The sequence below is a fragment of the Phascolarctos cinereus genome, unplaced genomic scaffold, assembly GCF_003287225.1.
Source record: "Phascolarctos cinereus isolate Bilbo 61053 unplaced genomic scaffold, phaCin_HiC Scaffold_4;HRSCAF=312, whole genome shotgun sequence".
NCBI lineage: Eukaryota > Metazoa > Chordata > Mammalia > Diprotodontia > Phascolarctidae > Phascolarctos > Phascolarctos cinereus.
Genome location: NW_027555847.1, coordinates 633,595,331 through 633,610,005, shown reverse-complemented (window position 1 = coordinate 633,610,005; position 14,675 = coordinate 633,595,331). Strand labels below are relative to the sequence as shown.

At 39.3% G+C, this 14,675-nt stretch overlaps 1 protein-coding gene across 1 annotated transcript in view; it reads left to right on the top strand.

The window, feature by feature from the left end:
- The window catches only part of HHLA1 (HHLA1 neighbor of OC90), a 58,552-nt gene extending 52,425 nt beyond the window's left edge, over window positions 1-6,127 (top strand). The window contains exons 11-12 of the mRNA XM_078151799.1: window positions 540-622; window positions 6,084-6,127. Coding sequence (XP_078007925.1) covers window positions 540-622; window positions 6,084-6,127 — 127 coding nt within the window. The remainder of the gene's footprint in view (window positions 1-539; window positions 623-6,083) is intronic.
- The last annotated feature ends 8,548 nt before the right edge of the window (window positions 6,128-14,675 follow it).

The following is a 14,675-nucleotide window of genomic DNA, read 5'->3' as shown; positions in this document are numbered from 1 at the left end:
TGGTTGCCAGAGAGGATAAGGGGTAAGAATTTCAACCCCACTATCCCCCATTTATCAGTATATGGAGCACAGCTTTATTTGCTAGTTCCAGATCTACACACTCCTGAGCCTTTCTGTGAGTAAGGGCCTTACTTTATGACTTTAGTACCACTGTCCATCTTGCCAACATTGGATGATATTTCTTGAGAGCTTCACAATAATGGCTAGAGTCAAAGAAAACCATGATGCTGAACTGAATTGAGTTATTCTATAGCTGCCTGGAACCCCCTGAGCTGTATTTATATGTGGCTGACTACACCACCTGGGCAAAAAACATCCCAAGGTCAATGTGGTCTTACAAAGTGCATGCTTCAACCCCAGTGGCAACCCTAACACACTCCCAAAATGAAGGCTAGTAGATTGCAATCATTACCTGGCTATTGATAAATAAACTCCTACCTTATATATTTTAAGTAATCTCTTCCTGCCCAGGGTGTTCTAAGTATAAATTCCTAGCTATCACAAGGTTGTCCCTTCCCTGACTTACATTAACTCCCTAGGTTCTGCATTGAGTACTATTCCTGGTTCTTGAGAAATGCAACGTACATCTGCCAGAGGGTGACAAGGATGGCTCATTCCCACAGTAAGTACACTACCTAACAACTTAAACAAATATCCTTACTTTAGTTAAGGATACAACAAATGTCATTACCAAGAAAGGCTTTATATACCAGGACTCCCATAAAATCAATCTTGACCTGATTATGAATAATTCTAAGCAGTCGAGTAGTACAATGGATAGTATGCAAGCCTTATGATTGTGATGGAATACTATTGTGTTATAAGAATTGATCAGTAGGATGGTTTCAGAAAAACCTGAGAAGACATATATGAACTGATGCAAAGTGAAGTGAGCAGAACTAGGAGATCACTTTGCACAATAATAGTAATATAATATGATGATCAAATGTGAATGAATTAGCTATTTTTACCAATAGAGTGATCCAGGACAATTCTGAAGGACTTACGATGAAAAATGCTATCTAACTCCAGAAAAAGAACTGATGGAATCTGAATGTGGATTGAAGCAAATTTTTTTTTACTTTCTTTGTTTATCTTTCTGTTTTTTTCTTTTGGCCTGTGTTTTACTTTCAACATGTCTAAAATGAAAATATTTTTGCATGACTTCACATGAATGATCTATGTCAAGTCACTTGCTTTCTCAAGGAAGAAGGGAGAGAACTCGGAACTCAAAATTTTTTAAAAAGTTAAAAAAAAATTAGAAGTAATTGAGAAATATTTAATTAAATAAATGAAAATATATTGGTATGAGGGGGGAGAGGAATATCCTAACAAAAAAGAAAAAAGAAAATGAACAGAGAGGTCACCTACTCCTATTTCTATCAAAATTATGAATTTCATCAACAATGAAACGGGCTGCATGGTGGCCTGATTATATTATTACATCATCATCATCAACAACAACATCATCAGATAGTGTTTGGACCTGTGATTTCATTAGTACAAGGAATTCCTGAGTGAGGAAGCTCCCTCTGCTAATGTAGGTAGGCACCTTCTCTCTGACTTAGGGAGTCTTAGAGAGTTTCCTAGAGCACTGAGAAGATAAGGTCATAGCCAATATATGTTAAAGCCTGGGCTTGAACCCAGATATTCTTGAGCCCAAGGATAGCTCTATTCCCTATATCACAGTAACTCTAATAATAACAAGAAGAGACAACCTTTATGTAGCATCTTATGGTTTGCAAAGCACCTTACCTACATTATCTCCTTTAATCTCATTTAAATGAGATCTTAATAAATGTGTAACTGAGTTGAATGGCCTGGGGGGAAAAAAGAGATTCTTCACAGGAGGAAAAGAAGAGGCTAAATGATCACAAGTTGAGGTTGTCATAACAAGGATTCATGCATTGGATAGGGGGTTCCACTAAAGCACATCTTCTGACCCTAAGATTCTGTGATTCCAGGATTCTCAAAATTCTACTTTATTTGGAGCATCAGTTTAATCCTTCAAGAAACAGCTTCAATACACTCTCTTGAAAATGATGAATTAAAAGGTCTGGAAAGGAATTGGGTCTTGCTGAAAGCTACATAGCACATTAGTTACAAGAGTAGGAAGTAGTTCTTCTGACTCCCAAGCCAACGGTCTCTCCTGTTGTGCATACTACCAATACTTGACAATGTGCCAGGCACATAGTAGGTGCTTAATAAATTCTTGTTGACTTGACTTGAGGAGCTCCCAATTAGGGTAGGCATCAGTAGTCACCAAACTGAAAGCACATCTGATAGAGTGGATGCCCTGATATTATAAGGCAAATGGTATAATCAGAAAGTAGCAAAATCCTATTTCAGTCTGAAAGCTGACTCCTCTGGGATGATGTTCTGTCTGAGCGGTCACTGACAGCCCAGCTCTGGGCCCAAGTCAGACATGCACCCCCTCCACAATTCTCCAAACACACCCGAAGGCCTTGGGGTATGCACACAAAGAGAAGAAGCCTGAGAAGCAATCAGAAGCAAGGTGGCTCAGCCTGCAAGAGCAGAGCAGGATCTCAGTTCCAGCTTCTAGCCTGGTCTGAAGGCTGCGGAAGAATAACCAGGGCAGAAATCTCAGAACAAAGAGGACCCTGCAGTTCTGTCACCCTGACCAGTAAAGCTTCCCCGTTGGCTGATGGTTGTTGATCCCGATAGCAGTCTGGTACGTTCAGATCCAAAGCCAAGTTAGGAACTCATAAAGTTCATCAAAAAGGAGTATGATCCTGCAGGGGGGTGGGAGAGGGGCAAAACGGACCTTTAATTAAAGAACTTCTGATGACTCCTGATGAAAAGACTAGAGCTGTACACAAACTTTGAAATTCAAACATAAGAGTTGAGAGAAATATAAAAAGGTAAACGTGAAAGAACTGATAAAGGACTGAACAAGGATAAACTGCTTATACTCTACTATGGGGAGATGACACCGTGTCCTCTCTGAACCTTATCGTCTTCAGAGGGATTCTAATTAGACAGAAGGCTTAGGAGTGGTTCTGTTATGTCTTGATGATCTTAAAAGAAGAACGGAAAGAAAGGGAGTGAAGTGAACAGAACCAAGAAAATATTGTATACAATGACAGCATGGTTAAGTGAGCAACTTTGAAAGAATGAGGAACTCTAATCAGCAGAATCACCATCCATGATTCCAGAGGACTAATGATGAACTACCCACCTCCTGATAAAGAAGGGAAAGACTCAGAGTACAGAATGACACATATACTTTTGGACATGACCAATGCATCAATTTTTTTGCTTGACTATGCTTGTTTGTAATGGGGGTTTTATTTTTCTTTCGTTCTCATTTGTGGGGAAATGTTGGATTAAGAGAGAAAGGATGCAGATTTTTGCTCGTTGAAAAAAATAGAATGTAACTTTTTTAAAAGGGAAAGAAGAGATGATAGTTAAATGATGGTTAGGAGGAAGAATCAATAGAACTTGATAACTGATTAGATATTAGAGGTGAGGGAGAAGGAGTAAGATAACTCTAAGGTTATAAAAATGGTAAATTGAGTGTTGCCATTTACAGAAATAGTGAAATCATAGGGCACAGATTTGAGGGGAAATTATGAACTTAATTTTGGGCATTATGAGGTGCCAGTAAGCATCTAGGTAGAGATGGCTTATAGGGTATTTGGAGATACTGGTTTGGAATTTAGAAGAGTGGTCAGGGTTGGAGTTATAGATTTGAGAGTCCTCTGCATAGGGTTTGCAGTTCAAACCACAGAGTGAATGAGATAGCTAAAGAAGAGAGCATAGGAAGAAAAGAAAACAAACACGTATTAGAACTGTTAGGTTTGGGATAGAAAGTGTCATTCTGAGTTTATGTCGCTCCAGCATTGGTTGATATCATACAGTCCAATTCAGTGGACATATGGATACAAGATGGCTACACAAGACACATATGCATCTACCTCATCACTTCCTGCTGGGCCTCCATCTCTGCTTAGCATAAGCAAATGAAGCTACACATGTAACTGCACCAAAGAAGTCAGCTCTACCCAGCCTCATCTCAATATGGTGAAGAACTATTAAGGGCCAAAGAAATTTGGAGTTGTTTGATAGTATATAAAGAGAGCTAGTGCTTCCCAACAGTGCGTCGATTTAAAGTAAGCAGATAGACTAATCGAAGGGTTAATAGAAATCCTTTGGAGTCATGGGCTACCCTGGTGGGTATTCACCAGCTGCACTCATCTCTTCTGGCTCTGTCTGTCCAGCCTGTGTTCAGAACTTTAAGGAACAGACAGCTACCTTCTAAAGTTGGGAAGAGGACAAAGAGCTAGTGTAGGAAACCAAAACAAGAAGCAGTTAGAGATGTCAGAATAAGCAACACAAATTATACTAAATAGTCGTTAATTAACCATTTTTCTTTTTATCATTCAGAAGGTTTTTCATTCTGAATGTTAATCATCATTATAAAGGACTACAGAATAGAGTCTGGTTCCATGATTTTTCTGGTTGGATTCTGGATAGATCAAATAAACCAACAAGGATATTAGCTGTGTGACCCTGGGCAAGTCACTTAACATCAATTGCCTCACATAAAAAAATAATAAAATACAATAAAATAAATTAAAAAAAATAAATAAACCAACAAGGATTTATTCAGCCTCTACTATGGGCTTAGGGTAGCTAGGTGGTACAGGGGGTAGAATACCGAGCCTGGAGTCAGGAAAACTCCTCTTCCTGAGTTCAAATCTGCCTCAGACATTGACTAGCTGTGTGACCTTGGGCAAGTTACTTAATCCTGTTTGCCTCAGTTTCCTCATCTGAGGAATGAACTGGAGAAGGAAATGGCAAACCACTCCAGTATCTTTGCAAGAAAACCCTAACAGGGTCATGAAGGATCAGATGCAACTAAAAAAAAATGACAATAAATACTATGGGTTAAGCATTGCACTAAAAGCTGATGGGCATTTACTGTATCTGGAATTCCCATTGTAATGAAAAGCACTTGATACGGGCAGTTTTTAGAACAGTAAGAGTCACAGATTAGGGGGAAGACAAGGAGGTCCATGATCCTGGTCTCAATCTAGATCACCCATAAAACTATCCTGCAATCCTGCAACAGGGGTAATTTAGAGCTAGAGCATTCCCAAATGGATGATGCATGCTGAGCCAAAGCCCATGTGGCCTACAGGAAGTGACCCAAGGGTAACTAGCCTCTCCCTCACTAGGTTCTCACTAAAGCACACTCCATTGGTATTTACATGGAGCTAAGCTTGGCTTCCCAGGGTTACCTAGGCTTTGGCTTGGCTCTCTGCGCGACCCAACGGAGTGTGCTTTATCCAAAACAGATGAGGAAGTGTGGGAGGGAGAAAGGGGGATTGATCACTTTCATGACTACAGAATCTTAATCACAGACTTATAGCTAGAAGGGACTTAAAGGATTAGGATTGAGAAGGATTCCATCTTTCAAATCACCTAATCCAACATCCTCATTTTATAGATGGGAAACCAAAGATCAAAGGGAAAAGCAACTTGGCCAAGATCATAAAGCAACTGAGAAGTAAATAGGTGGTGTAGTAGATTGTGTGCTGGATGACTCTTGACATTTAGTAGCTGTGTGACCCTAGGCAGGTCACTTAACTTCTCAGGACTTCAGTTTCCTCACCTGTAAAATAGAGACAACAATAATGCCCACCTCCTAGGGCTGTTGTAAGGATCCAGTGAGAATATATGTGTACACATCCACGTGCATGTATACACATATGTATATATATATATATATACACATAATACATATACACATGTGTGTTATGTGTGTGTACGTATATATATATATATATATATATATATATATAATATATATATTGCCTTGTAAACTTTAAAATGCTACATAAATGGGAGCTATCCTTACGAGTGGCAGACCCTGAGCTAGTCCAGATTACCTGCCTTCTAATATATAGCCCGTCTTCCACGATCCCACTGCTACAGTGTATGATGGATGGAGCACATTGAAGTCTGGCATTCTTCCCAGAGTCACTGCAGTCAGACACACTACATTTCTCTCTAGTGTTTCATACCAGTGATTTTTTTTTCCTCCTCTTCTCTTTCAGCCTTAAAGCAAAAATGTCTTTCAAACATCTGCACATCTGTCTGAGGCCCGAGGGAACCACTGAAGCATAGCTCTGCATTCACTCCACCTCCTTGGCAGCTCTCCTCAACCCACAGTACCAGCAAGAGCACCACCAGGAACTAATTTGTTTTTTGTTTTTTTTTTTTTATCAGCCCTTTGTTCTCTCTTGCAGGTGTGTTTGATGTAAGGCCACCATAGGCAGGGGGCACGTAGATTACAGACACACAAAAAAAGCTGTCTAACTTGTTTCATGTTCATAAATACATCAGTTCTGGGCTTGCGGTTGTCTCAGATCCAGGAAGACACTTGGGCATGGAAGATAAATGTCAAAATGCCTAAGAAGGTGAACCCACCTATGCTAGAAAGTGATATCTCAAGGAGCTTTTTGGTAGGACAGAAATGCATTCCAGGATTCTTTATAATCTCCTATCAGTAGATTTTTTTTTTCATGTTATTCTTAAGGAGGCAAATCCCCAAGAAAATGGCACTTACCTTGGTCTGGTGCTCTACTTAAGACAAAATGTGTTTGAGAAGATATAGGTCCCTACCCCTTGACAGAGAGGGATCACCAAGGGCAGAATGCTACAGGTATTGTCAAATGGGATGATCATTTAACTTGTTTTTGTTTAATTGTTTTTATTTGCTTAATGGGTTAATTCCAGTTCTCTGTCTCTGTCTCTCTCTCATTCTTTTGTTCTATCTAGAATTCTATCATTCTATCATTCTATCTGTCTCTCTGTCTTTCTCTCATTTTATCTATCTACAGATAGAATGAATAGATAGATGGATATATAGACAAGAGACATAAATATAGAGACAGATACAGATAGATAGATAGATACATAGATACATGGATAGATATTCTCTATATACTGGAAGGCAATGTGGTACAGTGTCTAGAGAGCTAGCTTCCAAAGCAGGAGGTCTCTATTCAAGCCCTGCCTCTGATGCACAAATATTGGCTGTTTGACCCTAGGCAAGTCACTTAACTTTTCCACTGCTCTAGGGAGCTGTCTACATCTCTAAAGGTCATGGAGGCTACCCACCTGCATTGGGAGAAGGGGCTTCATTATCTGGGAGTTATAGATGACAAAAAAATTACAGGTCCTTTATCTCTCTATATAGAAACATGTTGTCTCTTCTGTCAGAATATAAGCTACTTGAAGAGAAGGCTGTTTCACCTTTGTCTTTGTATTCCCAGAGTTCAGCATAGTGCCTGGCATATTGTAGATATTAATAAATGCTTGTTCATTGACTGCTTAATTCCTTACAAAGGTAAATTCAATTTTGGTATGTATTGAAGTATTTCTAGAAGTGACTGATATGAAAACAAAAGTCATTAATAAAACTTTTTTTAAAGGAGGAGGGAGGGGGCAAAGAGGAAAAAGAAAAAGGAAAGGAAAGTATAAAAACTGCCTCTCCTAGCCCAGTTTCTGGTACATTTTTTCAGTCATTTTTTATTTGTGTCTGATTCTTCATTTGGCGTTTTCTCAGCAAAGAAAATGGAGTGGTTTGCTACTTCCTTCTCCAGACTGGTACATAGTAGGAACTTAATAAATGCTTGTTGGCTTGTTGCCTTGATCCCATATTGCCTTAAACCTGGAATCAAACTTTAATCAACGGATTCCTGAACATTTTGCTTTTCCATGGCAAAACCATTTTGGGCAGAGGGAGGGATCTCAAAGCCAGTTTCAAATAAATATTTAAAGTAGCCAAGACAAACCCAGGAAGTGTGTGTGTGTGTGTGTGTGTGTGTGTGTGTGTGTGTGTGTGTGTGTGTGTGTGTGTGTGTAGGTCACAGGTGCCACCCAAGAATCCAAAACTTCAGGGATGGGAGGGATATAAAAGATCGTCCCTTTGTCCAACCCTGTACCCAGTATATGAATCCTCTCTCCCACATCCCTGGTAGATAGAGGGTCACCAGATTCTTTTGGAACCCCTCCAGAAATAGGAAACTCACTGCTTCACAACACAGTCCCTCTCTTGCTGGGTAGTTTGAACTGTCAAACTTCTTCCTTTAAAGGAGTAGAATTCCAGTTTCTTGCAACTTCTAAGAGATGTCATGGTCAAGTACATTTCATAGGTCTTTAGACTTATAAGGAGACCCACTTTTTATCACATTAAGTGCTTTTCTGACAAAAACTTCAAGGTAGGTAGTTATCCCCCTTTCAGGAAAGCAACTTTCCCAAGAGACACCACTGCTAAGCACTAGAACAGGAAAGAAAACCCAACTCTCAGTCCTCTTAACACTCTAGGGAAGACCTGATTCAAAAAGTGAGAAGCAGCAGGAACCTTAGAGGTCATTGATTCTAACTTCCTAGTTTTACAGGTAAGGAAGTCAAGACCCAGAGAGATTAAAGGACTTGCCCAAAGTTATACTGCTGTTAAGTGGAAGAGCTGGAATAAAGAAAGAACCCAGGTTCTTTGACTCAAAAATCAGTGGTCATTTCATTGCATCTTTGATGCTCTTATCAATACATTCTAGATACTAAACCACTTTCTGTTGTGAGTAGAGAAAGCCAAATTCTCCCCCAACGTAACAACCTATGACTAAAGGAAACACTTTTTTTTCCACCCTGTTAATGTTCCTGAGCAAAACCCCAGATCTGTATGAAAACAATGAGACACAACAATATTGTGGTATAGCAGAAATGGCAATAGATTTGGAATCAAAAGCACTGGGTTCAAATCCTAACTGTTAATACATTAGCAAGTAAGTCATATTACCCCTCTGGGTCTCAGTTTCCTCAGCTGTAAAATGAGGAAGATTGGACCAAAGAGTCCCATTGTCTCTAGTACCCGTTGCTCTGAGAATGGGTTAATAAATAGTGGTGCATTGAAGTATACTGCTGTGCTAGAAGAAACAACAAATGCGATGAATTTTGAGAAGTGTGGGAAAATCTACATGAACTGATGCAGAATGAAGTAAGCAGAGTCAGGAAAATGTTCACACAATAATTACAGTTATGTAAACAGAAAGAACAAATAAAAGTGAATTCTGTGTACTGTTAACCCAATCTGACCTAGGAGTAGAATTGAGGAAGTGAACCCTCTCTTCATTGCAGAAGTGGGGAACTATGGCTATGAATGACTTTGTATACTGTCAGATGAGGTCAATGTGTTAGTTGGTTTTGCTGAACTGATTCTTCATCTTTCTCTTTTCAAATCTTTTTTAGAAAAAAAGGCTCACTGCGGAGGGGAGGAAGAGGGCTATGTTTGGAATGAAGGTGATATAACAGCCAAAGGCATCTATCTAAATTGTTATATCACCCTCATTTCCAAATACATATGTACATGTGTATAGTATATGTGTGTGTATGTGTCTATCTGTCTATCTGTCTATCTGTCTATCTATCTATCTATCTATCTATCTATCTATCTATCTATCTATCTATCTATGCCAATGTCTATCTGTCTATCTAAATCTCTAATTCTCATCTGTAAAGTGAACATAACAATAACATTTACCTTATGGGGCTGTTACAAGAAACAAATGAGATCATTTCCATAAGCTCTTTGTAAACATCAAGGTCTTTATTAAAAAAAGGTTATTATCTATTTTAATTATTATTTATTTTAAAAACTGCTCTTTCTAGTTTTAGCATTATAGGTAAGATAGTTGTATTTTTTCTAGTTGTATTTTCCCTAGATGCGTCTCTCATCTTGTGCATTTTTTTGTTTTAATAAAAATGAATGGATAAGCCAGACATGGTAGTCTCTATCTGTAATACTTGCTACCAGACAGGCTAAGACTGGTGTATCACTTGAATTCAAGAGTTCTGAGATGCAAGAGGACTAAGTCTTTGTAGTGTGAAACTTCATCTGGCACCAATTTGGTGGGGTTTTTAGCAGTAAGCAATACCCCAAGCTACCTAAGGAGAAGCAAATGAAGCAGGGTAAAATTCCCAGGCACATGAGTAGTGAGTTGGTCCCATGAGTGACTGCTATGCTTCTGGCCTGAGTGTGATAGGAAGACCTAGTCTCAAAAAAAAAAAAAAGAAAAAAGAAAAAGAAAAAAAAGAAAGGTGGGGGAGGGAGATTATAGAAGGTGATGGGATTTTTTAAATATATCTAGAATAGGATACATAACAAAAAACATCTTATTTGTATTCCTTGTTGATGTTCTTTTCAAGAAACCAGGTTACATGAAGATTGAATTCCATCTATGAATGTGTGGGTCCAGAGTTTCAAGGAAATCCTGTAGCTGATAGAAAAAGTATGACAGGTGTTGTGCTTGGGGTCTTGCAGTAGAATTTATTGTTAGATTTTTTTAATTAAAAAAAAAAGAATTTCATGTAGCTCCTTTATGAATTCAATTTTTATTTGATTAATTAACAAAACATCTTGACATTTAATAAGGAAGATATGCACTTTCATACCACGATGAGGGCATTTTAAATATTTGCAGAGACTTAGTAGGTTTAGGGGAATTGTGCCACAGTGTAGCAGAAATCTGGTGTATGGTGGGAGCAAGCCAGCAGGTAGCACATGTACCAACAATTGGGAACGCTGAAGGACACCTGGTTCTCTCCAAGTTGATAAGAAATGCATTTTATCTTTTCTGAGTCCTGCTCGCGTAGTCTAAATTCTGAAGCAGCAAGGTCTTGCAGTAGTGGATAGAAAGCTAGACTTGGAGTCAGAAATAGAATCCTGTCTCAAAAACTTCCTAGCTGCGTGACTCTGGCCAAGTCTGGTAATCTCTCTCAACCTCAGCTTCCTCATTTGTAAAATAGGTATAACAGCACTTACCTTGCAGAGTTCTTGTCAGGATCAAATAAATCTAATACTCTCTTCTCTCTCATATGTATGTATGTATGTATGTATGTATGTATGTATGTATGTATGTATGTATGTATGTATATGTGTGTATATATACACACATGTGTGTAAATGTGTATATATACATATATGAAAAATAGTAATTGCCATGCAATATGTGTGTACATATGTGTATATAATATGTATATATGGAAAATAGTAATTAACATGTGCTATATATGTGCATATATATGTATATGTGTATATATACATACATGTGTGTTTATATACATGTATATATATATATATATATATATATATATATATATATATATATATATATATATATATATATATATAGTGCATGTTAATTATTACTAACTCCCTCCCAACCCACCCCTTGTGGCTGCCTGATCATGGTAATGAATCATTGAATGAACTTGACTTTGTATATTTCATGTGATTTACAATACAAGGCCAGGATCTTCCAGTCCACTAGAACAATGCCAATTCATCTTTCATGCAATAGTCTTTCTAATATTTGAAGATAGCAATTGGATCCCTACTAAGTCTTCTCTTCCCCAAACAAGATATCACTATTTCTTTCACCAAATTAAATGATGAGGGACTCTCACCAGGACTTGAATAGTAATTAAAGAAAACAAATAAATAAATCTACCCCTAGAGTGATTAGAGAAGAGAGCCTGGGAGGCAGGGGGCAACAGAGATTCCAAAGGCAGCAGGCCATTTAACGCTGCCATTTTGCCCCACCTCCACTCTCTACAAATTCTCCAATGATGTTGAATTGTCCTTGGAAGAGGGGGTGGGAGAGGGAAGGAACGGAGAATTTCTGAAAGTACTAGAATCTCAGAAACCTAGAGTTGGTTTTTCAAGGTCATTTATTCCAATCTCCCACTCAAAGCATTCCTGAGGATAGATTATTCAGACAATGCTTTGAGCTATCCTAGTTGCTAATTAAACTGGTGCTCAGGAGGCCCGGGTGTGAGTTCTGTCCCCCTAACAACTTCTGTGACCTTGATCAAGTCACTGCTTCTTTGGGTGTTCACAGATCTCATTTGTTGTTGTTATTTGTCCTCCTTCTCAAAGAGGGCCAATGACATCACTAGGGTCATGTCTTGACTTGCAAGTGGATTGGATTTAAGTGAAGCAGAACAGTGCAAAATTGCCAGCCACACCCACTCCTTCAGAGTCATCAAAGGCTAGTGTCAGGACAAAAGTCAAGATGACTGGTGAAGACCAAGGAGGCAGTGGATGACTTTGGCCTTTCTAAATTAAGGTCTTTCCCAGGCCTCAGTTTATCTGAGGCAAGAGTTAGGTAAGAACTGAGACAAAAGATGGCATAATTTACCATTTACCATCACAAAAATATCAATCTAAGAGGGCTTAACTAATTTGCTTGAGGGGAAGAGGAGAGGATATGGAGTAGGCCCTCCCACAGTTAGAGCCAGAAGTGAAAAAGACCTCAAAAAATTTTAAAAAAAAGAACAATTCCAGGCTGTTGCTTGCCATTTGTTGAAAGGAGGAAAGGCCTTTGTCCTCATTTGTAATTGGAGGCAGGTGGCCTGAGTCAAGTGGCTCCATCCAGCTGTAACGTTGGTCTTCCCATTATTATATTAGAGGTCTCACTGGACACCCTTGGAATATGAACAAACCTAGTAACCCAGAAAGGGTCTGCCTGACTAAAAAGAGCACAGAGTGCAAAGGTGCTCTCTGAGGCAGAATTTTTAAAAGGGGGGGGGAGGAAAAGGAGAAAATGTAAGAGAAAAAGGAAGCTGAGGAAGCAGGGGGAAAATCAACAGGAAAAAGGAGGAAGCCCAAAAAAGAAATGTTGATGGGGAACAGAAAACAGATTTTGAGGATACCAGGAGGAAGAAAAGGAATAGAAAAAGAAGAAAAGGAGAAAAAAAGAGGAAGAGGAGAAAATAAATAAGAAAAAGCAAACTGAAGAGGGGAAGGGAAAAAACCAAGAAAGAAAACAGGAGGTGGAGAAAGACAAAAGAAAGATTGATGGGGAAGAGAAAGCAGAAGATAAAAAAGGAAGAGAGAAAAAAGGTCAAGGAGGAAGAAAAAGATAAGAAGGGGAAAGAAGGCAAAAGAGAAAGAGAAAAATGGGAGGAGAAAGAAGGAATTGGAAAAGAAGGAGGGAAAAGATACAAGAAAAAGATGGATGAGTAAAGGGAGAAGGAAGAAGAGATGAGAAGAAAAAGAAGGAAGAAGAGGAAAAAGGAAAGAAGGAAAAAATGAGGGAGAGGAGGAAGAAGAGGGGGAAGGCAAGGAGGAAAAGCCAGAGGACAAAGGAAGAGGAAGAGGAAAAAGGAGGAAGAAGTGGAGGAGCAGGAAGAGAAGAAGGAAGAGGAGGAGGAGAAGGAGGAAGAGGACAACCACATCATCTAAGGAGGAAGAAAGAGGCATGATTAGTCACATGCCAGCAGGAGCAGGGGTTTTGTGACCTTTGAGAGGCCCCCTCCCCTCTTGCTGAGGCCAGGCGTTTAGCCCTGAGGCAGCAGTACAGATTCAGCTTCAGGAGATTTCATGTCTCCTGCTGACACCTGGTTTGGGACTTGGGGAAGACTGCCCTACTTTTGTCCCGGGAGACCATAGGAGTGGTGGTGGCAGATCCCTGACCTCTCAGTGTTTCTGAGGTGATCAGCACTGGTGACCCAGACACAAAGGTGGGACACCCTTCTTGGTCATCAGAGGGACAAGTTATTGACACCACCACCATGTTCTGTTCCCCTGGAGCTGGGGTTTCTCTATTTTAAATAAATTATCCATTTTTACTTCTGCAGTGTGATGTATGCAATTGATTATAAAAATAACTCACGTGCTGCCCCTCCCTTACTCCACTTGGGTTGAATGTAGTTACATTTGCATAGTACTTTAAGATTTTCAAAGTATTTTACACATATTATTTAATAATAAAGATGGCTTAATCTTTTGAGGAAGAAATTCAAAGGGCTTCGGGGTTCATTAGAAATAGTTGAGTAGATGTAAACCCTCAACCAAGTTTAAAAGTTTGTGAGCTGCTAAGGGGCCGCTTCATGGTGAGGCCTTGTCTCTAGGATTTTATTTTTAAATTCATTGGCGTGTGTGGAAAGCTGTAGTCAATAGTCAAAAAGTGTGGAATAATTTTTTCCATACTGAAATTCTTGATTATACCAGTTGTTCGGCTGTGTGTCGACATTCCATTGATGTAGTATTGCTCATTTCAATTGAGTACTGGGCTCACTGTGCTTGGAGAGCCTGTGGTCTATAAAGAGACTCAGTGTTGGGTCTGGACAGCTGGTTTGTGTGGGAGGTGTCCAGTGACTAGGAGGAAGATGTAGTTGAGCAAGTCATGCTGTAGACATTTTGGGGAGAATGTCAAATACAAGATGAGCCATATGGAGTGAATAAAAACAATTATATTTGTTAAAGTGTATAAAGCATTTGAGGATGTATGCATTCCATCATCTCTGAAGTTATTGCTACTAATGAGAATGATTGGGAACTAACCATTATACATACCCTTACTGCAACCAGAAGATGGCAAGAACATATGATGACATCATTCTGAGAGAAGGACAGATCCTAGATCACAAGAGAGGCCTGCTAATTGAATCAGCATCACCTTGAATAGTTCTTGATTTAAAAGTAGGAGTATTCTGCAGAGAGCATGACTCAAGAGCTACCCCAGGTGCAACAGCTGGTGATGCCAAGCAACCTTTCCACCCACCATTGCATAATATGGCAACCACAACATCCATCCGCAGGACCCCAGCTTCCAAAGGAGCAGATCATATGGCAGAAAAGA